Source organism: Sebastes umbrosus, chromosome 17 (genome assembly GCF_015220745.1).
Source record: "Sebastes umbrosus isolate fSebUmb1 chromosome 17, fSebUmb1.pri, whole genome shotgun sequence".
In the NCBI taxonomy this organism is placed as follows: domain Eukaryota; kingdom Metazoa; phylum Chordata; class Actinopteri; order Perciformes; family Sebastidae; genus Sebastes; species Sebastes umbrosus.
Genome location: NC_051285.1, coordinates 10,476,547 through 10,499,469, shown reverse-complemented (window position 1 = coordinate 10,499,469; position 22,923 = coordinate 10,476,547). Strand labels below are relative to the sequence as shown.

The following is a 22,923-nucleotide window of genomic DNA, read 5'->3' as shown; positions in this document are numbered from 1 at the left end:
GGCGACTGCTTTGTGTGCTCCTCGATCTAACGGCGCCATTACTGCGGTGGCGAGTCGTAGTGACTCTACTGTTTGCCAACACTACTAACTGGGGACTTTCAGCCGAAAGTGTCAGTGGTTGCTCGTTGCCTGATTAATGATGTTTACTTTGTGGTCATTAGGTTGCTCTAGTTAGAGCAACTAATGTTATATTTCCCAATAACGCCACAGTTAGTTGATTGAGCAGTGTAAACTTACCAACCGTTACTTGTTTCACCCTGTTAGGCTAAAGTTAGGAGTCTTACAACTGCTCAGATTCCTGTTGAACTCCTAGACATCGTTGTCAAAAGTAGCGTTACATAGAAAGTGAAGGTGAAAGTGGAAAATTGTACACTTCTTTGGACAGCTTGCATTCAAACAGTTGCGTATTGTAGGGAAATGCCACCGCCTTGCTTACTTCCGCTGTTTCCCGGATTTGTGTATATAATACAGAGAAACCAGGAAAAAAATATATATCAAACAAGCTTTCATTTTATGGTAAAAAAAAACAGATATTTCTTTGATGAATTTTTTCAGATTATCTGTGTCATGCACTACTGTCAGGATATAGTGACCGTTTTATTAAAATAACTTTTTTTTTAATCATATTTGCTCCATTTCTACGCACTGCAGTTTTAAGTTTCACTTTCACTTTACAATCAGCTGTTTGTTCATGTCCAATGTTCACAACATCCAGTCACATTTTCACTATACTTACGTAGTAGTTTTAAGCCCAACCATGTCGTTTTTTCCTAAACCTAAATAAGTGGTTTTGTTGCCTAAACCTAAGCAAGTGTTTTTGTTTAATTCACAACATAAAGCACGTGTCTACTGTGACTGAAAAGTGATGCAGAGGGCTCTGACAAAGCGTCAGTATGTGACGAGTTGGGATGAGAACGTGTTGGGATGATGCACATCTCATAACAAAATAATGGGCATTAATATGATACCAAATAGCCTCCACTCTTCTGGAAAGGCTTTCCACAAGATTGTGTAATCTTGCTGCAGGGATTTGCTCCCTTTCAGCCACATAACCATTAGTGAGGTTGGCTACTGATGTTGAGATAAGGCCTGGCTTGCAGCTGACGTTCCAATTAATCCTAAAATGCTCATCGAGGTTAAGGTCAGGGCTAGGTGGGAAAATCATTTCTTTAAGGACCTCTCTTTCATGATGGAACAGGAAAAGCCTTCCCTAAAAGCTAAATGTTGTCTAAAACATGCCCAAGGCCTTAAGACGCCCAAAATCGCAGGCCAACAAATAAGAAAGACAGCCTCGCTGGCATATGTATAATAAGGAGAGGCACAAAACACAAAGAGGCAGACAAACTGCCTACAATGTAGAATGAGACAGCCCAAGATGAAGGTAAAAACAATCACGGAGATGGACAGGCAGGCGGACAGACAGAGAAATGAATAAGAAGCGAGACAGGAGGCGTGACGGAGCAGTGAGGCATGTAAAGGCAACTGGTGCCGCCGCGCTGCTCCTTGCCCCTGCGGCGCACCGAGCAGAATAAAGCTGGAAAGATGGAGGGCGGGAACGGGGACGAGAGAGAGAGAGAAAAGCCGGGTATGATTGACTCGAGCAAAATGAGAGGACATGAAAGGAGAAGAGGGAAAGGAAAGACAAGGGAGGCGAGGACGGGGAGAAGGGAAAGACGAATGCGCCAAAAACGGTGACAGGCGGATAGACAAGAGACTGTCGGTGACTTCGTTTAATCCACTGCAGCATTTAACAAACTCCCTGCACTATATCGGTGTGTGTTTGCATGCTAAACCTATTTCTGTGATTACGCCTGCTTACCTGAGCTCGTGTGCACGCTCTTGCCTCCGCGTGTAGGCTTTTGTTCGGCCGCGTGTGTGCTGAGATATAGGCCCACCACATCTGCCGCTGTGCCCTCGCCTTTGAGAGAGTGCGCCCTCTAACAAGCTGAACATTTGTCAACAAAGCCGGGAAGCAGTTGTTGTTTGCCAGTAAGCAAGAAGAGGCCTGCAGAGGCAGCCCACAGACACACCGCCAGATATTGCATAAGCAAGATGTGTGTGTGTGTGTGTCTACTGTGAATGTGCAGTGTGTGTGTGTGTGTCAGTAGCCCCCACCACCACCACCACCACCACTTGATTTGGCTTGTTAGCGCTACTTCTGGGGGTTATAAGAGCCAAGAGCCATCCAGTCATTGTAGCTGCTTCATGCAGGTCATTAATGCAGAGCTCATTTAGCCCGGAGCCAGCTCAGCGAATCGCTCTCGTGTGTTTTTTTTCTTTTCACTCCTGTTTGCTCTGTGGCAATGTGATCATTTGACTTATGTGATTTATGGGGCCGGCAGTGGTTTTTCCCTACGGTGGTGGCGAGCGCACGGCTCAGTGGTTTCTAACCAGCGGTCCTGGCCCCCGTCACAGTCATTGCAAGGAAATTTTGGAACAAGATGAATAAAGGCTATTTTTATGGGGATGTGAAGAATTTTTACAGATAATACTAGAACGTCATAAAGCACAACTGTTCTTTGAGTCACATGACAAATCATCCTTTTAAGGATATCGGCACATTTTGACTTGCCAAACATCTGGACGCTTGGGCACTGAAATGAGGCAGCAAAGCCGCTAGTAAAAAAGAACTGGCTTCTCTTTTTTGGGCTTCTCCTTAAACTGAAAAATGTTCACTATGAATATGAAATTGTCCACCGCATCAGTTGCCAAAAGATTTCAGTTTGATAAGAGAGTTAAGGACCACAAGGGAAGCTACATAAAGTGTCTACATATATACCAATGAAACCTACTCAGTACTGAAGATTTCAGATTTCAGAGAAGTCTGTGGCACAACTCAATTTTACGAATCGTAATCTCTCCAAGGTTAAATAAACCATGTTTTTTTAAAACCACTGTGCCTACGATAGAAACTTTCACTCTGTGTTATTGACGAATCTCATAACTGCCTTGACACATTGGTCTCAGTACTGTTGGCACCTTCTCTGGTTTTATTTGCAGCAATATTCAGCACATTGTGCATTATACTGTCACTTATGTAACAAGACTTGATTTAATGTTTGGGGAGTTTTTTAACATAGAAAACCACTAATGTCCACGTGTTAAAGTGGTTTTACTGTAGTAGCTGTGGCAATTACATCTATGACCAAAACAGGATCCAGTAGTACTTGTAAATATTCATAAAACCATGTTGTACTTGCTTCAAAAAATACATTTCACCAAAGGGCTTGTGTGGGAAAAAAAGGACATATTTACGTAAAATAAAACTTTCTTGGAAAGCCAAGGGGTGTGATCTGTTACAGCAAATCTGCACAGTTTAGTAAGTGTCAGATAAATTAGAATAAAAGCAGAGTTTAATCTGCCTTTTGTGATGATATGTCAGACACCCATTCTCCTACAGTATATGGTCAGACACTCCTTATGGGTTTTGCGTGGGAAAATAAAGAGTTGTTTCATTTTTTAGAGGCCTTATTTTAGTTTTTTCTTTCATGGCATCTCAAAAATGACCACCGCTACTGGTTCGGGAGTTATTCCAAGTAATTTATACGGGTACTAAGAACTTAAGCACATTTAGAATGTCACTTACACTCCGTCTCTTTTATGAGAGCTATCAAAGAGTTTGTGATAGATTATACGGTCGGAGCAGACAATATGGACTATTTCACTGCATCATCAAATCTTACAGAATCTAATTTAAAAGTCATGATGATCTCTTCTTCACTGCTGCTACTGCCACACTCCCACCAGCCAGTGAGCAACGATGGATAAATGTAAGGAATAAGAAAAGTCAGAAGGAAATGCAAGCGCTTGAAAGGATGGGACGGATGAAAGCAGACAGGAGGTGGAGTAGAAAATTGCACCGAGATGAGAAATGGCAGGCTTTGACAAATCGCTGCTCTGACGATCACCGTGGCTCAGATGGGAGTGAAATTATTAAAATCTGGTTAAATCTTAAAATGAAATATATAAAGTAGCCTGCGAGAGAATGCTGCAACATGCTGTAATAAGTTTAAAGACATTGTGGTGATCAAAACATGACGTCGCCTGTCATTTATGTGTTCGCTGCTAAGGTGTCATGGCTTCCAGGGAGAGATAACAACACCTTGGCTTAACCCCAATTAGCAGGAGTGATCTCTAATTGGTTTTGTTCCACAAGGCTCAGACAAAACTTCAGACGCTAACGGAGCGTGAAAGTATGGTTGACCAGATCCCAACAAACCAAATGTAGGACAAAGAGTATGTTTGTGTGGGACAATGTGGGACAATGTGGGACATGTTACCAAGGCTGAGAGGTAGTGTATAATTTTGATATAATGTCTATCTAACTTAAATAATAAACATTTCTATTCTGCCCCTTATCTTGTAACATCTCTATGCTTTGACTGAATGCATCCATTGATCGGCACATCTCCTTTTGAGCCGCATGTTTCTTGTGAGACTCACATGAACTGTGTTAAGTCATTTTAAAAAAAGCGTCTGTCCTGCAGTGGTTTGACTTTTGAAAACTAGAGCCAATGAAAATGTGGGACGTCCCCTCGTAAAGTGGGACACCTGGTCACCCTACGTGAAACGTTGACTCTGTGTTTGAATTTTAACAGATTTGATCTGTGTTTTTTCATGAAAATGTTGCCTACACTATGCTGTTTTTAATAAAAGTAAAATCAGAAACTAGAGGTCTAAAGAAGCAGCTCTGATCACACTGTCTGTAGCAGCCACAAAAACACCCATCATCCAAAAGAGGGGATGTCCTGTGCTATAGAAATGCCCATCCACCCCAGTAACCAGATCTCATACACACAGGACTCAGTTAAACAAGTGCGCCTTCTAGTGTGATGTGGGACATCTTCTCAATATGTGGGACATCGTCTCAATATGTGGGACGTGGGACAAGGGATAAAAATGCTGTGCAGTCCGTCGTAAAGTGGGACACCTCGTCACTCTGTGTATGCATTTTAACAGAAGGGATCTGGTGTTTTTCATGAAAATGTCTCCTACGCTATGCTGTTTTTTAAAAAAGTCAAATCAGAAACTAGAGGTAAAAGAAGTAGCTCTGATCACACTGTCTGTAGCATCCACAAAAACTGATCAATCAAACACCCATCATCCACAAAAGAGGGGATGTCCTGCAGTGGTTTGACTTTTGAAAACTAGAGCCAATGAAAATGTGGGACATCCTCTCAATATGTGGGACATCCTCTCAATATGTGGGACGTGGGACAAGGGATAAGAATGCTGTGCAGTAAAGTGGGACACCTGGTCACCCTACGTGAAAGTTTGACTCTGTGTTTGCATTTTAACAGAGGTGATCTGTGTTTTTCATGAAAATGTCGCCTACACTATGCTGTTTCTAAAAAGTTAAATCAGACCGACCGTCATTTTTTTAAAAAACGTCTGTCCTGCAGTGGTTTGACTTTTGAAAACTAGAGCCAATGAAAATGTGGGACATCGTCTCAATATGTGCGACGTGGGACAAGGGATAAAAAATGCTGTGCAGTCCTTTGTAAAGTGGGACACCTGGTCATTCTGTGTTTGCATTTTAACAGAGGTGAGCTGTGTTTTTCATGAAAATGTCGCCTACATTATGTTGTTTTTTAAAAAAGTTAAATCAGAAAGCAGCCGCAAAAACTGATCAATCAAAACACACATCATCCACAAAAGAGGGGATGTCCTGTGCTATAGAAACGCCCATCCACCCCAGTATAACCAGATCTCAGGACTCAGTAAAACAAGTGCGCCTCCTAGTGGTGACTCCCAACTTTTGTGTGTGCGTAATGTAACCTGCTGTGCAATGAAAAAGGTGTCTTATACTTACGGTAGAAGACGTATTCCGTGTAGCTGGACCAGATCTTGTCCTCAGTGTGCTGGTTGACAAACGAGGCCGTGACCGACGAGTTGCAGGCCACCATCTGGAAGCCGCACTCCGACAGCATGTCAAAAGACCTCTCCAGGTGCTTGAACTTGAGGTAAAACCTGGAGGTGTAGCGATCCGGGGTCCTGTCCGGGTCCCGGCTCTCGTTCAGGGTCTCCCCGAACACCTCTTTGGCCAGGGCCACCCTCCCACAGATCAGTATCCGAGGCACCCTCCTGAACTTGGCGTCTGAAGTCTGACTCTCCCGGCCCATGGTGCACGACCCCCGGTAACCCACCGTGATGAAGCCGCTCTTCCTATCCGCTGGGACGAGAGATGAAGGCGGGCACTGACCTCTGTGATCGCTGCCTTGCAGAGATCCATCCTCATAGTCGCTCTGGAAGTAGTCATCCGGGCTGTGCTTGACATCATCAGGGGTCAGGAGCTTCACCAAGTCTGGCAACATGAAGTACTCCGCCTCTTTCCTGAGCCTCCCTTTCTCCGGGAAGTGGTCCGGGAGCACCACCTGCTTGTCTCGGAGATAGTCCAACACATAGCGGAATAAAAACCCGTCTCTGTCGATGAAATAACGTCCCTTTGGGTCTCTCGCCAAGTCATTAGACGCCTCTTTTTTGGAGGAGAACAGTTTCCCGAGGAGTGAATTGGGGGTGCCCACTAGAGTTGAGTGACGCGTGTAATAAACCTGCCCTCCTACGTTTAGTTCCACCACATCTGGGAAGCTGTTCTGGACAGATATTTGCTGCTCTTTGGGGTTAGTCCTGCAGTTCCCACTCAGCGCCATCGTTTCCGTCATGAAACAAGCTTTTACACACACCTATATATATCTTTACAGCAAGTCTATTATAATAAAATGATGGATGAGGATGGTAAAAGTTGCTAAGCTGCGTCCAGGGCCTCCAACTTCATTTTACAACAATCTGATTAAACATTTTCTCACCGATCCATGGCCCATTATCACCTACCAGTCCTTAGCAGTAGTTGTCGAAAATGTCGAGAAGATGAGGAGAAGATGGCAGTCCCTCCTCTCCTCCCTCTCTCTGTGGATGTTAAATTAAAAAAGAAGGAGCTCAAGAATCAGTGGTGCCAAAGAGGAGGAGACATGTATCCAGGGCGCATCATCACCATCATAGGAGCATTTACAGGCTGTAAGAAGAAGACTGTATTTATAGCACCCAAATGAAAACTTGCCCTTTTTTTTTTTGCTACTAGAAATATTATCCAAAAAAAATGAATTTCTTTTACGCACACACAACTGGGAAATTACGCAATAAAGTCCAACTTCTATTAGGAAATAGTCCAAAAGTCTCCTCCCTCTCTGTGTGGATGTTAAATTAAAAAGAAGGAGCTCTAGAATCAGTGGTGCCAGAGAGGAGGAGACTTGTATCCAGGGCGCATCATCATCATCATAGGAGCATTTACAGGCTGTAAGAAGAAGAAGCCTATATATATATATATAAATATATATATAGCACCAAAGAAAACTTGCCTTTTTTTTTGCTACTTATCCAACAAATGGAGTTCCTTTTACGCACAACTGGGAAATTACGCAGTAGAGCTGAGAAGAAAAGAAGTCCAACTTGTATTAGGATATAGTCCAAACAAGGAGAAAGGTGCCACTTTCTGCTCAACTTCCCCCCTGAAACACCAGCCGATGATCCGGGGATGCGCAGAGACCGGCTGGAGGAAGAGGAGGAAGAGGAGGAGGCAGAATCCCTTTTCAGTGGCGAGGAAACTTCGCAGAGATTGCAAACCTCCTGGAGTCCTGTGTCCTGCTTGTTGTCTGTAGCCTTGTCACTACAAATATGTCGCCTGATCCGGACTGAATTAAACAACTCCTCGAAGAATATGTCGTATTTGTTGTCTTGGAGAGGTGTAATAAAAAAAAGAAATGGGTTTTATCCAGAGCAGAGCAGCAGAGAGGAGAGGAGAGGAGAGGAGAGAGGAGCGACTCGCTGCTGCTTTTACCCGGAGCTGTCCGCGGTGCTGAAACGAGCATCTCACCCTCCTCTCTCTCTCTCTCTCTCTCTCATCACCCTCCTCCCTCCCATACAGAGCTGGGTGGTGTCTTCCATACACACACACACACATACACACACTACTAAAGGCTTATGGGTAGATTCCAAGCTGCTGTTTGGGTGGGAAACAAAGTATAATGATGAGCCAAGACCCATTGAACAGATATCAGCCCTATTGTAAAAAAAAAAGCTCTATATTCACATGCATCACACATAGGTTTGGTATATTAATGTATATCAGAATGGTGTTTATTGCCAGGTGTAGGAGGTATACACTAGGAATTTGCTTTGGTTTTGTTGGTACAAGTACACAGTATAATAACAAAAAAACGTTAGAATAAAATAAGAATAAAAAAATTGAATTTCTACCAATATACAAAATAAGCTACAAACAAAAATAAACATGATATAAACAGATAGTGTAGTATTACCCCCCTACTACATTCATATGTGCTGTTTAAAAATAAAGTTTCACAGTATTTTCAATGCATAGCCAGCTAAGGCATTGCTGCATCCATCTTTATGCTGCTATTATAATAAGCTAAATGCAGCAATTTGACCCACAGGTTGAATCCATTTGCATGACATTTCTTTTGAATACCTAAAATACATGTATACATATTTTTTGCTCTCCACAGTACAAACTGTGTACCAGTTTTGCATTTTGGCTGCGTTATGTTTGCAGTTTTCATTTTGCAGCCCTTTATACAAGTTAAAATCTCATATCTTCAAGACCCAGATAAATGGCTGTAACTGGCAGTGAGTTGTAACATTATGTGACCTCGTAAGGTGAGCAACAGTGCCTCCCTCTGTTTGTACTGAGACATGCCCAGGCTTCTTGTTTCAGCACCATGGACAGATACCCTCACACAGAAAAGGGGATAGAATCAGTGCACGATAACTGTCTTATTGGCCTAGTATACTTAAAAAAAAAAACATTTCACTTTCATTTTTTTACAGAAATTTGCCAGAGATTGATCTTTTCCTGCTAAATCATGCCTCACAGCCACACAAAAAAATAACAATAAAAACACTAACTCGGGTACAGCATACTGTGCATTACATTTTTACATAACTCACTTTCAAAAACAAAACGACTAGTACAGCAATATTGTAATCTGTAGTCTCACAATCATACACCGTCTGCTCCCGCTGCAGGGCCAAATCAGGGCTTTGCATTATACATAAATATTGTGAAAACACAGTATGAAATATACAAAGTCTGCTGTATCTCAGAAAGTCTAGTTCATACTAAACAGTATTCTTATTACAGCCTGCATGGTGATTTTTTATTTTCCTTTGGCTTTCTTCCATCCACTTTTAACCAACCTTGCCTCGAGCATTTTTTTGGCATTCCTTCACTAGATGTGTAGACCTCTGAGGGCATGATGTCACTGCTTAACTCTTTATATTGTAGTCTGTTTAGCCTTGTATTAACTGTGTTAACAACAAAGGCAGAGCCACTGAGGCGGTCACTTTCATTGTATACAGTAGATACATGAATTTGTTGTTCTTGCTCAGAGGCACTTCAGTAATAATGGGCATCACTTGTACTGGGAAATCAGGAAGTAATACCTCAAGTACCTCTGTAGCCTCTCAATCAGCCCTGCCTGTATGTGATCTGAATTACAAACAACGCTTTCCCTCTGTCCCAACTTTCTAAACATGTTTTCACAATGCATAATGTTCACAGTGGAGACATTTTAGAAAATACCAGACAGTTTAAAATCCAAACATGCCCCCTACAATCCCCTGACTTTTCAATTTGATGTTGAAGGACGCCCTGATTCCAAATGCAATGAATAATAGTAAACGGAGGGACTATTGATGCACGTATCTGCGGGCACCAGTGTTTCAAAAAGGCAGGGGAAACATTTTCAAATTTGAAACTCACGGATATTCCAAAGTTTAAAAGGGGCAAAAGAGTGAGTGATATAACACAAAGTGAATAAAAAGACAGAGAGAAAGATGGGGAGGTGTGCCTAACTGGGACCTGAGCAGTCACCCAGAAGTAGGCCATGCTGGTAGCTTCATCATAAATACATGTAGCCTCTACACCGCTCCCTGCTGCGCTGCTATTTAAAGGCCAGACGTAAGGTGTTAAACCCGTTTGGACCGACACAATTCATTTCAGCTCTCAGTCCCCAAAGAGCACTTCGTTTAATGGCATGAAAGCCTCAGGACCATCACCAAAGCTGACGCCACATTCCTCCATGGTTTTAGTTCTCTGCATGCATTTCAAAATGTACCAACACAGACTGAAACCCATCTTATCTTAGTAAATGTTTTTTTGAAAAGACATTTTGGGAAAATCAGAATTCCCATTTATTCAGTCAGTGAAATCCCAGAGCTAAAAGGACAGACACATTTATATCAAACGGGCTGTGGCATTTATTTTAGTTTCTTATATCTGAGAACTCGTTTCAGTTTGTCAATAAAATATACGATGAAATATTTACTCCACAAACACAGCGGCAACATTAATAATGTATCGTTTTTCTGAGAGAGACGCAATATCAGAGAGATTTTTAATTTTTCACTCGCAAAAAGAAATCCACTTCTTAGACTCGGAGCGAAATCACGAGCTCTTCGCTGCCTTGACGCAGATCAACTCGCAGGCGCAGTCGTTCTCTTCCTGTGCAGTGCAGAGGAAACTATTAAAGGGAATTTTCAGGCCGGTCGCAGATGGTTGAAATAAACAGCACACTTCTTCCACTTCCATCTCTCATTACAGCCACGCTGAATGATGCCAGGCCGTAGATGGGAAATCTGCTAGTACAGCAGGCAGACATTCAATGCATAAATTCAGTTGACTCAGAGAGTATTTACCAAAATGAGTTTCTATGTAAGCCTCGGCTATCCCTCAAACTTGGCTGTTTATTATTTCTTATTTAAACTTGGTCAGCTATTTGTCAGTTTCAAAAAGTTTCAACAAGCAATGACTTTAAATGTCAGTTTTGAATTTTGTTAGAAAAACGTACGCAGGGGAATAAGGCAGAGTGCGGCGTTTGTCTGGTGGAAGATGGCATTTGGGGAAAGATGATAGCATAATGTCTGTTTATTTTGAAACTGATGTGGTTTTCAAAAGAGAGAGAGAGAGAGAGAGAGAGAGTGCTGGCTTTCAATGAGGACCATAGCATCATGCGTACAGTCATCAGTTATATCACTATGTTGTTTACTTCATTCAGTCTTGTGAAGGACTCACTGCATGGGTGGAATATGGAGTATTGATTGCAAGTGTCCTTCAAAAATAATCCAAGGCACACTGTAGGGTTTGCGCAAAATTGAAATGCCTTTATTTTACATGGTAATATGTATTTAAAATCACCAACATCAGGGTCATTGTCAGCAGTGGCTTGCACATCTATACAGAGTGCTACAGGAATGAGTCCTAAAACCCAGAAATGAGTTAGCTTTTAGCACTTCTTGTTCCGTCGTCTGGAAGTCGATGAGTTTTTTAAATAGGTTTTTAGTTAGATGCCTGAAATAAGGTCTGTGGTTAAAACAAGCTTAAGACATTTGAATGTTTTGTTCTACAAAATAAAATACATCAGTAAATATCCCACTCGTGAATTTTGAAGCCTGTATATGTCTTTAAAAAAGGCGTTTGTTAACAAGTGGCTAAATGAGACTAAACGCCTACTCGTCCGTCTTTACAGCCTAGTTGCGTATGCTCACGCTCATGTGACCGTTGTCACTCTTCAGAAATCATAAAAGTGGTGTTCATTCATGAAGATTATCTTGCTGACCAAAATGTGTAAGTATCATAAACGTGTGTTTGTCACAGAGCTTATTTTCTGCAATAATCCAAAACGCAATAGAAAAATCCCATTGATCTTTTGTAGAAGGGAACCCAGAGCCATGCTAACTTCCTGTTTGGCCTACAAAAATACATGTATACAATACAATGCACTCTATTGTGTTACATTGAATGAGTAGAGTGGGAGGGTGGTTGTCTATCAATGTGTAAGCCTATTGGTCAAAAACAAGGAAGTGATTCATCATCAATAAAGGGGAGGAAGAAGGAGGAGGAAGGGAAGGAAAGAGACAGGAGATGAGGGCAGATGTCAACCTAAATGATTAAAACAAAGATAGATATAATAGAATGTGACTACTACTGTAAGTTAAGGTTACTCCATAGTCTCCACGCTGTTTATTTGTCAACACATTCAGCTCTGGTGTCCATATTTGACCAGAATACTTTTATATGATCAAAATCAAACTAATAACATACTGTAACACTTTTGCTGTAGTACTCATAGTGTGTATTACAGTGAACACATTAACCATCCCTTTCACTTGACCACCTTTATTGTATTATTTCACCTATTTTTAATCAACCAAAATGTAGATTTGCTCAACACTGGCCGATTTACCCACCCAGCACATACAGTATATTGCACACACAGACACACGTTATCGATTTTTGTATTTTCTTTTTTTAAATCCACTTTTTGTGTATGTATACGGAGCAAGGTCCTTATACCCTTCTACTCCAGTGCAGCCATCAATTCAGACTGGGGTTACTGGGCAGTTTCCAGATGTGAATGTGTGTGAGTGCGATTACGGCTTTCCTGCTAAAGGGTGCATTGTTCTCAGTGAAACTTCCCCGGGGAAGCAGCACAATGTGTAAAAATAAATAAATAAACAATTAACACAGCATTATGAATAAATACATAAGATAATGTTGCACAGCTACATAACTTACAGTGGGTCGGTGCTTTGCATTTTAAAGCAGATGTGTCAGGGAATGTGGTTATTTTTTTTAGGAAGTCCATGAATGAATCTGACGTATTTCTTTAAAAAATATTATATAAATGTGTGTTTTTATTTATTCCGTTTTTGCGTGAGACAAAAATACCCCGCTGACGCTCATTCCCCATGAGATCATACTAGCAGGCTGGTGACTGGACTGAACTCCTTCCGTCCCTCTAAGCAGGTACGCTCCAACACCTCCGGCTGCTAACGCAATGAGTCATCACCCTCAAAAAATGTGTCTTCAAAGACTGCTCGGCGAAGGTTTTCAGCTTATTCTAGAAGTCTGCCGATGAACTCCTAATCATTAAGAAACTTCCCGTCTCTGCAGTATTGATCTTCAAACATAAACTCCATGAAATCCTTGTGGGAATCAGCAACAAGTCCCAATGCCCCAGATTTCGGTATCAAAACAAGATATATTTAGCTGATTCCAGCAAACAGCGAGCCTCCTACTGCTTTCACTCAGACGTGCTACCAGGAGTCGGCTGAAGTGAGGAAGTGGATTTAGTTGCTACGCTGTAATCATCACATCTCAAATAATGGCATCAATATTATGATCTGCAAACACTTTCTCATAGAAAGTTATTTCCTCCGTGGCTCGAAACACAGACTAAATGCCAGTAGACTGACAAATTGGGGGCATATTTGTTATGATGTTACAGTGGGATGTTCTCTCGGGTGCTGAGCAATACAATTACAATATCACTGGATTTCTGCCCGATTCAGCAGGTCAAAAAATGAGTTTCTTCTCGCTTTGTGTAATTTTCCTGCGACTCATTCCCGTCCTCATTCACTCTCTGCACAGGCCGAGGCAGCCTTTCCCCGCTAAACTAGGTCCACTGCTGTCCCTGGAGACGAGGCTATTTAACAGGAAGCCCACGAAACATTAAGGGCTTTGGCAGCCGCAGCAGAGCAGGGTGGTGAGGGACAGACAAGCGACTCCTGGAGCCGGGATAAGTATAAACCTGCAAGGCACCACAGAGAGCCGGGAAGTTGAACGTCTTAGCTTGTCTTCTGGCCAGCAACACAGCAGCAGAGCTGTCATCCCGCTCACTAACACTGACTCTGCAGGTGTCTCTCTGTGTGTGTGTGTGTGTGTGTGTGTGTCTGTGTGTGTGTGTGTGTTGTACTGTGTACTGGTGAAGGCATCAAGAAGGAGAGTGTATCCTTGGAGCCGAGTCTAAACCGAGCAGGGAAATGTGGATCCAAAGCTATTTTGGATGCAGCCTGCTGAGCTCTGAGTTACTCTTGCGTTTATATGTTACCTTTAACTTGTGGAGCCGACAGCAGCGGGCCAGGCTGGGTGATGATGCTAAATTAAGCTCAGACCATTTCTATAATGGTTTTGCTTGTTTTGTGGGCTCCGACCCAATCGGTAACTTGTGACTTTCAGTGTTGAAACATATTTGCGTGGAGGACAGTAGTAGCAGATACTTGCATGTGAGATTTTATAATGTTGTTCTGACAAAAATGCATTCATGTGTTTTCTTGTATTTATATATAAAGCCCGGTCGCACAATAAAGGCGTATGAATGACATGAAAATCCCGTAAAAAAATTCTGCACCTCCTCATGGCTCGGTTTTCAAGCTTTAAAAAATCTTGGACTTTGGCCAATCACAGGTCATTTCAGAGAGAGAGCATTCCTATTGGCTGTGCTCCAGCTGGTGGGCGGTGCTTGGTATTTCCTCAACATGGCTGCCAGGTCACAAACTTTCTCATTTTACAGCTAAACAGTACACTACAAGATGTTTCTGAAAACATTTGAGGAGAGAAATAGGCATTACAGTAACAGAATATTGATTCTTATTTGATCAGCGCAGCCTATTTTGATCGGAGTTCGCGACTGATTGACAGCTGCTCAGTGACCGCAAGACTCCAGCTCGGCTCTGATTGGTTGTTGTCCTCCGGTTTGTGAAATCTTGCAGATGCCATTAGGAGCACACCGGAGGACACAGAGGCACATGGGTTTTTTTTTCAGATTACCTGTCTCATGCACTACTATCAGGATATAGTGACCATATTATAAAAAAAAAAGTTATTCATATTTGCTCCATTTCTGCCCACTGCAGCTTTAAGTCGGCATCGATGCAGACTCGCTGTTGAAGGGTTTCATAACCCACTTCCACTCCCCGCTACTTAGTTTGGGATGGCACTTAATATGGCGGACCCTCCACGCGAACGCACAAATGGAGTGGAAGTGGTTAGGGAGAGGGTGTAGGGGACAGATTGGAATTGGGCCAATGTGATTGGATTGTGTGAAATCCCCATGGCAGATGGATTGTAATGCAACAATCAGTTGTTTGGATGTTTAGGGCTATACCAGATACATTTACTCTTCCTTTCTGCAACTATAAGCAAAAAGTAATTGTGGGTTTTATAAATAAAGTAGAACTGATTAAGTCTTTATTTCCACATGGAGACAAACACTAATGTTGCTTAAAGGTGATAACAGCCAGACCTAATGTTCCTCTCCGCTTTAGTTTCAAGGGAAATAGCCCATTTGCTCTCACAGAGATAATCAAACTTGTACGCAGTGTTAAAACTGGGAGTTTTTGTGTGTATCTTACAGTACAGTAGCTGGCGTTTGATTCAATTTGCACCATGTGGGACTCAGAAAGCAGTTGGCCTGGATCAAGTAGTGGGTGTAGTGAAAGGATGGGAGGGGGCGGAGGATCTGACAGCTCCACGGTGAAGTGGAGGGGAAAAAAAATCTCTGTTCGCTCGTTAGAAAAAAAGACATCAATTGAGTCAGTGTGTAAGTGTGTGCTGACTCATCTCTATCTGGATTGCATCAGACGCAGATGAGCCGTGATGAGCATGTACATGAGTAACCATTCAGTCAGATCGTATGTAGTCACTGGACATTAAACTCTTACTGCTTTCTTTCTTCCGGTCTGTGAAATCTTGCTAATGCCGTTAGGAGCAGCGGAGAACACAGAGGCACATGATTTTTTTCAGGTTACCTGTTTCATGTACTACGATCAGGATATAGCGACCGTTTTATAAAAATATATTTTTTTAATAATATTTGCTCCAGTCTCGCCTACTTCAGCTTTAAGAAGGATAAACCCTGAAGGCTAAAAACTGAGACTAAGCAACTTAAAGGTGCTAAACGCAAAAATTCTGAGCATATCTATTGCCTCCACACAGCTCTCAAGGATTTTATTTCAAGACTGGTCAAGTCTACAACTGCAGGGATATCACTAACTTGTTATATATATACAGTATATTTGACAATAAAATAAGTTGATGAAGAAGAATCTTTATTTGATTTCTGTGGGTGTTTTTATGGGAATGTGGCTCTTTCAGATCATATTGAGGAGTGCCTATGGTTTGCATGGTGTCAGTGTGTCATGCAGTGTGGGACTCGCACTGGTCTGGTTTTGGTCTTGACTCGGTCTTGGCCTGCCTTGGTCTTGGTCTTGACTTGGTCTCAACCCCTCAAAGTTTTGGTCTTGTCTCGGTCTCAATACATTCTGGTCTTGGTCATGATTTGGTCTCAGTTTAGGTGGTCTTGAATACAACACTGGTGTAAACAACGGTGCTAACTTGCACTAAAAGCACGAGTGGCCGGCCCGGCTGTGTCAACAAAGCACAGAGAAGCTCAGATTACAACACACACAGAGGTAGAGCAACTTCATTCTCTGCTCAGGTAGACATTACTCCTCTATATACAGTATTTACATAGGAAATAGTTGTTTGCTGCTATATTAATGCTCTGGATATCGTATAGAGCACTTTTAGGAAAGGATTTTTTTGCCAAGAAGAGATCATACTCTCCATCTCCGAGGCCACTCCTTGGCGGTGCAAAGCGCAGTGGAGTCCTCCAAGCCTAAAGGGATCTTGACCCTGTTGATTTGGCAAACCATGCAGATGAGATGTTGCCAAGCACCCGCTCTCCCTCAGCCAGCGTAAAGTGCCATGTGGGAACAGTGTGGAGAGGTAGATAGCTGTGCTAGTTTACTGCCATAGTCAGCTCTCCTGTGGTGTGTGTTTCTGCCTCTGTGAGCGTGTAGGAGAGTGTTAGTGTGTGTGCGACATTACACAACATCCCTCTCTCTCTCTCGCTCCCTCCCTCCGGTATTTTCCATGCTCCACTCGGTGGCTCTTGGGATTAAAGGGTGGTTTCCAGAGGTCCTCAATGTGTGAAAAATCTCTTGATGGAGCCAAATCTCCAAAAGCCCTTAGAACTGTAAAACCCATTTAAAGGTGTAGTATCCAATTTCACTCTTCAGCTAATACCACCAGCAGTACGCTGTAGAGGATGCTCAGTATACTGTGTGAAATGCAAATGTGTTGCTGAAGTGCGGGAAACGTATTTCTCATAAACATATTTACTCATAGAATATATGCATAACTTTCCAGAGCGTCCTTCTACAGCGCTCTCAAACTGAGCTACAATACGGTGTAAAGTGAGATGAATGAAGTGAGCAATCAAGGACTGCATGAAGCTCTCTGCACACACAGTGGAAATGAATAATTTCTGTCAGTATGAGAAAGTGAAGGCGACAGATAGTGAATAGGCCTAGAGGATGTATAATTGAACGTGCGGTGGGTCTCTGTTCGCTCCTGTCATCAGTAATTTCATCAGGAAAGCAGACGGTCCAGTGGGGAGTCACCCCAAACAACGTACGACAGGAATTACAAGTCTGCAGCTACGTTTGCAGTTTGAAATACACCTCATCACTGTGCATGTCACGAGTCGCTGTATAGTCACAGTTTTTGTCATCATCTTGTCAAGGACAAACCACCCCAAATATTGTGATAATCAGATATTTTCAAGGTTCTTTGCACATTTTTTAGGTTTATTTCCTTGTTTTATCTAATTCTTGTTGTTGGTATGAAATATAGACTGTATATAAAGATGGACGGCATGACAGCTCCCCAAAAGTGAAGCCAAAACATCTTGATCGCCCCCTGGTGGCTGGCTGCAGTATAGGTCATAAATCCCGCCCCCTCCATGTTAGTGGATGGGACATGAGACAAACTAAAAAGTCAAAGTACACATCAAGATAATTTGTCCAAAAGATTTCTGTCATTTTAGGTAGTTCTTATCATGCTGACGTACGTATGTTCAAGTGTTAATTTTTCTCAGAAGTTTGGTTTTAAATAGTTATTTTATGCTATAAAAAGGGGGTGAGACATCATGATTGGCAGATGTGAGTCTCTCCCTTGCCGACAAGCTGAGGCCGTGCTCGGCTCGCTATTGGTTCAGGAGGGCAACCTCGATACCGCAGCTGTGCAGACTCTGGCTCCAAATGATGTCAAAAACTCAAGATGACAGCTCCCCTATCCGGGATATTTTGGCTTCACTTCTGTACAGTGGGAGGAATTGGAGACGCGTCGTCAATCTTTATATACAGTCTGTAGTTTGAAATCTCGGATGATGCCGAGTTGGTGTTTTTTTTAGCAGAAAGTATTCCAGCCATCTAAACAAAAATAGTAAATTCATGCTTTTGTGTCAGCCCCAGAATCAGAGCAATGGCTTATGTCCAGACTCATCTTAGAGCAGCGAAGCTCAACAGTCATACAGAGAAAAATCCATCCTCCATATAGCTTCAATAATGCAACAATGCAACAGAGCCTCAAGACGTGCTGTCATTTTTTCCTCAACTGGCATCCAGTTGAGAGAAGAAAACACAGCTGAGGGCAACAAGATCATACCTGTTCTCAAAGGACTGTCAAAAGGCATTCTGGGAAATATGGGTAGAAATAGAGGAGACAGTTGAGGGGAAGTGGGGTAGGCTTAGAAAAAACACAAAAGAAATTGCAACACTTCATCATACTGTAACTTCTGAAACTTCTGAAATGTGTTCAACATCATGAACGGATGATATAAAACCATGTGAGAGCATCTGAGGGAGGATTTTCTGGCACTAACTGGCCAGACTGATGATCAGATAATGTGAGTTGGCAATTCCACTGGAGTCCCAGAAGAAATATGTGCGTCTTGGACCCGCTCTTACCGCTGTCGACTCAAGTCATTAGTTTCAGTTAGATGGAAAAAAAACACTAAGAGAAGACCGGAGCATTTCAGATAGTGAGCCTTTACAATAGGACTGACAATATTGGCCTTTTTTCAGCTTGTTCAGAATGATTGAATATTAATTTATATAATTGAGTGTGCATGAAAGTGTGATATTAATATTCCTATAGAGTGCTCCAGAGATGACATATTTTTGTAGGCCAACCAGGAAGTTAGCATCGCCCTGGTTCTCTCGACAAAAAGCCAATGGGATTTTTTTTCCATTGGGTTTTGGATAATTGTAGAAAATAAGCTCTGTGGCAAACAAACGTTTATGATATGTACACGTTTAGTTCAGCAAGTTAATCTTCACTAATGAACACCATTTTTATGATTTTTGAAGCGTGAATGCAATTGCCAAAAAAGGTCACAAAATAAGTCGACGTTACTTTTAGTTTCACACGGGCCACGAACAGCAGTCCCCTGATTGAAAGTCTTGTTTGTTTGACCCATCCACCACACCTCCCACCCGCCCTGAGTGAACTCTCACACTATTAACACTATGTCACGTCGCGGATGGGTTTAAATTGGAGTTAGTTGAAAGCCCGGTTCGTCACATACTGTCACTAAAGGGTGCCTCTGTGCGTTGGTTTCCGATGCCGAGGGGTGCTGCCCAATCGATGCTGCCCAATCAGCGGTATTTGACAAAATGAGAGTGAGACCAGGTTGGTGTAGGAGAACTACGGTGGCCGACGCAAAAACGCAAATGGTCTTATCTAGAGCCAGTGTTTGGTTTGTCCATTCTGGGCTACTGTAGAAACATGGCGGCCAGCTGCGTGAAGTCGACCCGCTGTGTATGTAGATATAAATGGCTCATTCTAAGGTAATGAAAACACAACAATTCTTATTTCTGGTGATTATATACTAAAGAAAACATACTTATTAATATTGTATTCCATTTCTTCCAATAGATCCCCCTAACTGTTACAAACTGTTCCTTTGAATACGTGTCATTTCATTTAAACCTTTGACTCTGAGATTGTAGGTAAACCCTGATATACAGGACTAATGCTTTATGAGTATACTGTGGAGTTTTGCCATCCTTTTCTTATCTGCCTCTGGTTGGCATCAGGGATGGCTCCAGTCAACCCACGAGTGTTCTACATGTCAAAACAGATTTAGAGGCTTCTAAAATAAGTCTCATATAAACAGTAGCATGGCCTCGGCTCTCCTTCTTCTTCCATCCCTCTCTGCCAAGTTTCACTTCCCAGTTCCCTTCACTTTTGCTACGAGGTTTGGCCATACTGATTCTATTCCCTAGATATGTCATGCTGGACATAAATTGGCTGTGGCCCAGTGGGTCAATGCTACATTATTTTGTTATTGCAGTTCAAATGAAAGGAAGTCAATATTTTTTGCACTTGACAGCATCTTGGGGATTGTTGTTAATAGAATAGAATCCCATGTCATTAAAGTTCTTAAATTCTTGATGCAAAGATCAATTTAGATTGATGTTAGCATCGACGTTGATGCCAAGAACAATTTGTTCCCCCCGATTCAGCTATTATCAGGCCATTACATAAGCATTGTCGCTATAGGCACTATACATGTGGGTCATTAGGGGCCTACTACACCTACTACATTGTAAAAAGTGAAAGAGAAACTCAAAAGCAACACGTTGTAAAACTGAATGATATGTCACGTTTTGAACACAACAAAAAGGCTTCTTTAGGTTAAGGCAATACAATAACAACTTCTTTAGGTTTAGGCAAGAAAAAAACACAGTGTTTAGGGTTAAAATAACTTTGAACACAGAGACAACTAATGTACATATTGTTGGTTTCACACGGGATGCGAACTCCGGTCTCCTGGTTGAAAACCCTGTGTTCTGTGTCCTGTCATAATAACTACGGTCGCTAGAGGTTGCTGTTGTGTTGTTTTATACCTTATTTTGGTGATCTACATTGTGAATAGATGATAAAATCTACTAGTGGGTGTAGTAGGCACCTATTGACCCACTTCTATGGGGCTTATAGTGCCTGATAAAGCCTATTTAATAACCTGACAACAGTCTTATCGGCTGATTTGTTTGGATAGAGAACAATTGTTACCTGACTTCTGTCCGAAATATGCTTAAATGCTTTGGTATTACCATCATCAGAGAGTATTTTCATATTGACTATAATTTTGTCAGAAACTGTTAAATCTCGAGTGGGTGGAAATCTCGTTTTGGAACAAACAAACTTCTCCAACTCGTCAGCTGCTGATTGTTATTTTAGTTCTCATGTAGCTCACTCACACAGCGTGAAACTGCTTCAGAGACTGCTTCAGAGAAAGGACCCTGCATGTACCAGATGCCCACTAATTCATGATCTGCACAGTCATGTCATATCAGTGGGATGGCAGGAAATTTTTTAATATTTAATCTTGCAAATGTTCTGAGGAAATGTGCGCACCCATTTCTGCTAAAAATAGAGGTGTGTTTGTGTTCATTCACATGTTCAATATGTTGTGTGCAGAAGGAGCCACATGATCTCCCATCTGCATCATTTTTGTCCAGGAGAACATATAAGAAGATAGCTTGATCCCTCCCTTTTTCCTCTCTCCTTGAGAGGCGGAGAGAGAGTGATCTTAATTGAGGGTACAGTAGGTGGTTGGAGACGAGGGGTTGCTGCTGTGTAGGAAACTCAGTAGTTTTAATCCACTCATCCACCCAGGCAGTGACAGCAGGATTACAGCAGACACTTTATAAAAGAAGCCAATTATGGCGGCATATGGCAATACAGTGCCCTAAATTCAATTACCCTCTCTGGCACTTTTCAATTTCCTTTCATTAAGTGGATTAAGAAGAAAGACATGTTCTTCAAGTTTAGAAATGATTAAAAGTCTAAAGGAAGATGAGAAGCAATGGAGGGCAGGAGACTCATTTCTGCTCATCATGATCAGTCATGGGTGTTTGCTGTAGGAATTCATGTTTTTGTGCATCAAATTGATTTTGTTCATCATGAGGCAGAGAAGTGATCCATGTCGGGCCTGCACAGATGAAAGGTTTGTTAATGACATTTTTTGTTTAGTTTATTGGGTTTTTTTGTTTTGCTTTCTCACCCACCCCAACTTTTCACGTGTCATGAGTTGCCTGTCCTTCGGCTTAAAGTGGCAGTAGGCAGAATGTTTTTGGCATCAATAATAACCTTTCAGCATATTGCAATTCAAGTGTTCTGAGAGAAAACTAGACTTCTGCACCTCCTCATGGCTCTGTTTTCAGGCTTTAAAAAATCTAGCCTGTGTCTGGAGACTTTGGTCAATCACAGGTCATTTCAGAGAGAGAGAGCATTCCTATTGGCTGTTCATTCAACGAAGGCAGCTGTCAATCACTCGCGAACTCCGATCAAACGGTCAAACTAGGCAGCGCCGATCAAATATGAAGTAATATTCTGTTACTGTAATGCCTATTTCTCGCCTCTAATGTTTTCAGACACATCTTATAGTGTACTGTTTAGCTGTAAAATGAGAAAGTTTGCTCCGGCTGGTGGGCGTTGCTTGGTATTTCTTCAACTGATCTCGACATGGAGGCCTGGTCACAAACTTTCTCATTATACAGCTAAACAGTACACTATAAGATGTTTCTGAAAACATTTGAGGTGATAAATAGGCATTACAGTAACAGAATATTGATTCATATTTGATCAGCGCTGCCTAGTTTGACCGTTTGGACGGAGTTTGTTAGTGATTGACAGCTGCTCAGAGACGGCGGACTCCAGCTCGACTCTGATTGGTTGTTTTCCTCCAGATTACCTGTCTCATGCACTACTATCAGTGACCGTGTTATAAAAATAATTGGCTTAATTGGTGTTTTTAAATCATATTTACTCCAACCTGCCTATTTCGGCTTTAAAAAGACACCTGTAAAAGCTAACTGTCTTAGAGCTATCTTGGAACAAGTGATTTAACATACAGGCTTGAAGTTTCCAGCATTGCATTCAAAAGGGAACTAATTTGACAGATGGTCTCTAAGTTTCCTGGCAAGAAAATGTCCTTGAAATTCATGCAACCTTGCTGAGGCAACCGCTTTGTGCAGACCTGACCAAAAGGCGTGTTCTCTATGTATTGTGGCCCTGAGACCCATAACTCAATCAGAGTTTCTCTGTCAAAGACGGAAGAGGCTCAATACGTCTCCTCTGAATAATGACAAAGTTTTCCTCCATGCCTTTTTTCCACTGTATTATTTTTCCCATTTCTCATTCTGTAAAGAACTCCAGGCTAGGAGCAGAGCCAAGTCCGTATAATTTAGTTCCTTTTCACACTGCATCACTTA

General features: G+C 42.0%; 2 protein-coding genes and 1 long non-coding RNA gene across 5 annotated transcripts in view; 2 read left to right on the top strand and 1 right to left on the bottom strand.

Annotated features, from left to right (window-relative positions):
* Positions 1-7,857, bottom strand: part of kctd16b (potassium channel tetramerization domain containing 16b) — a 94,601-nt gene extending 86,744 nt beyond the window's left edge. Inside the window, exon 1 of the mRNA XM_037748430.1 lies at positions 5,813-7,857. Coding sequence (XP_037604358.1) covers positions 5,813-6,662 — 850 coding nt within the window. The 5' untranslated portion in view covers positions 6,663-7,857. The remainder of the gene's footprint in view (positions 1-5,812) is intronic.
* Positions 1-22,923, top strand: part of yipf5 (Yip1 domain family, member 5) — a 219,760-nt gene that overhangs the window by 174,874 nt on the left and 21,963 nt on the right. The window lies entirely within an intron of this gene.
* LOC119475591 lies at positions 3,703-21,001 on the top strand. The gene is made up of 3 exons (XR_005203828.1): positions 3,703-4,452; positions 20,531-20,536; positions 20,990-21,001. It is a non-coding gene; the product is annotated as an uncharacterized LOC119475591 (long non-coding RNA).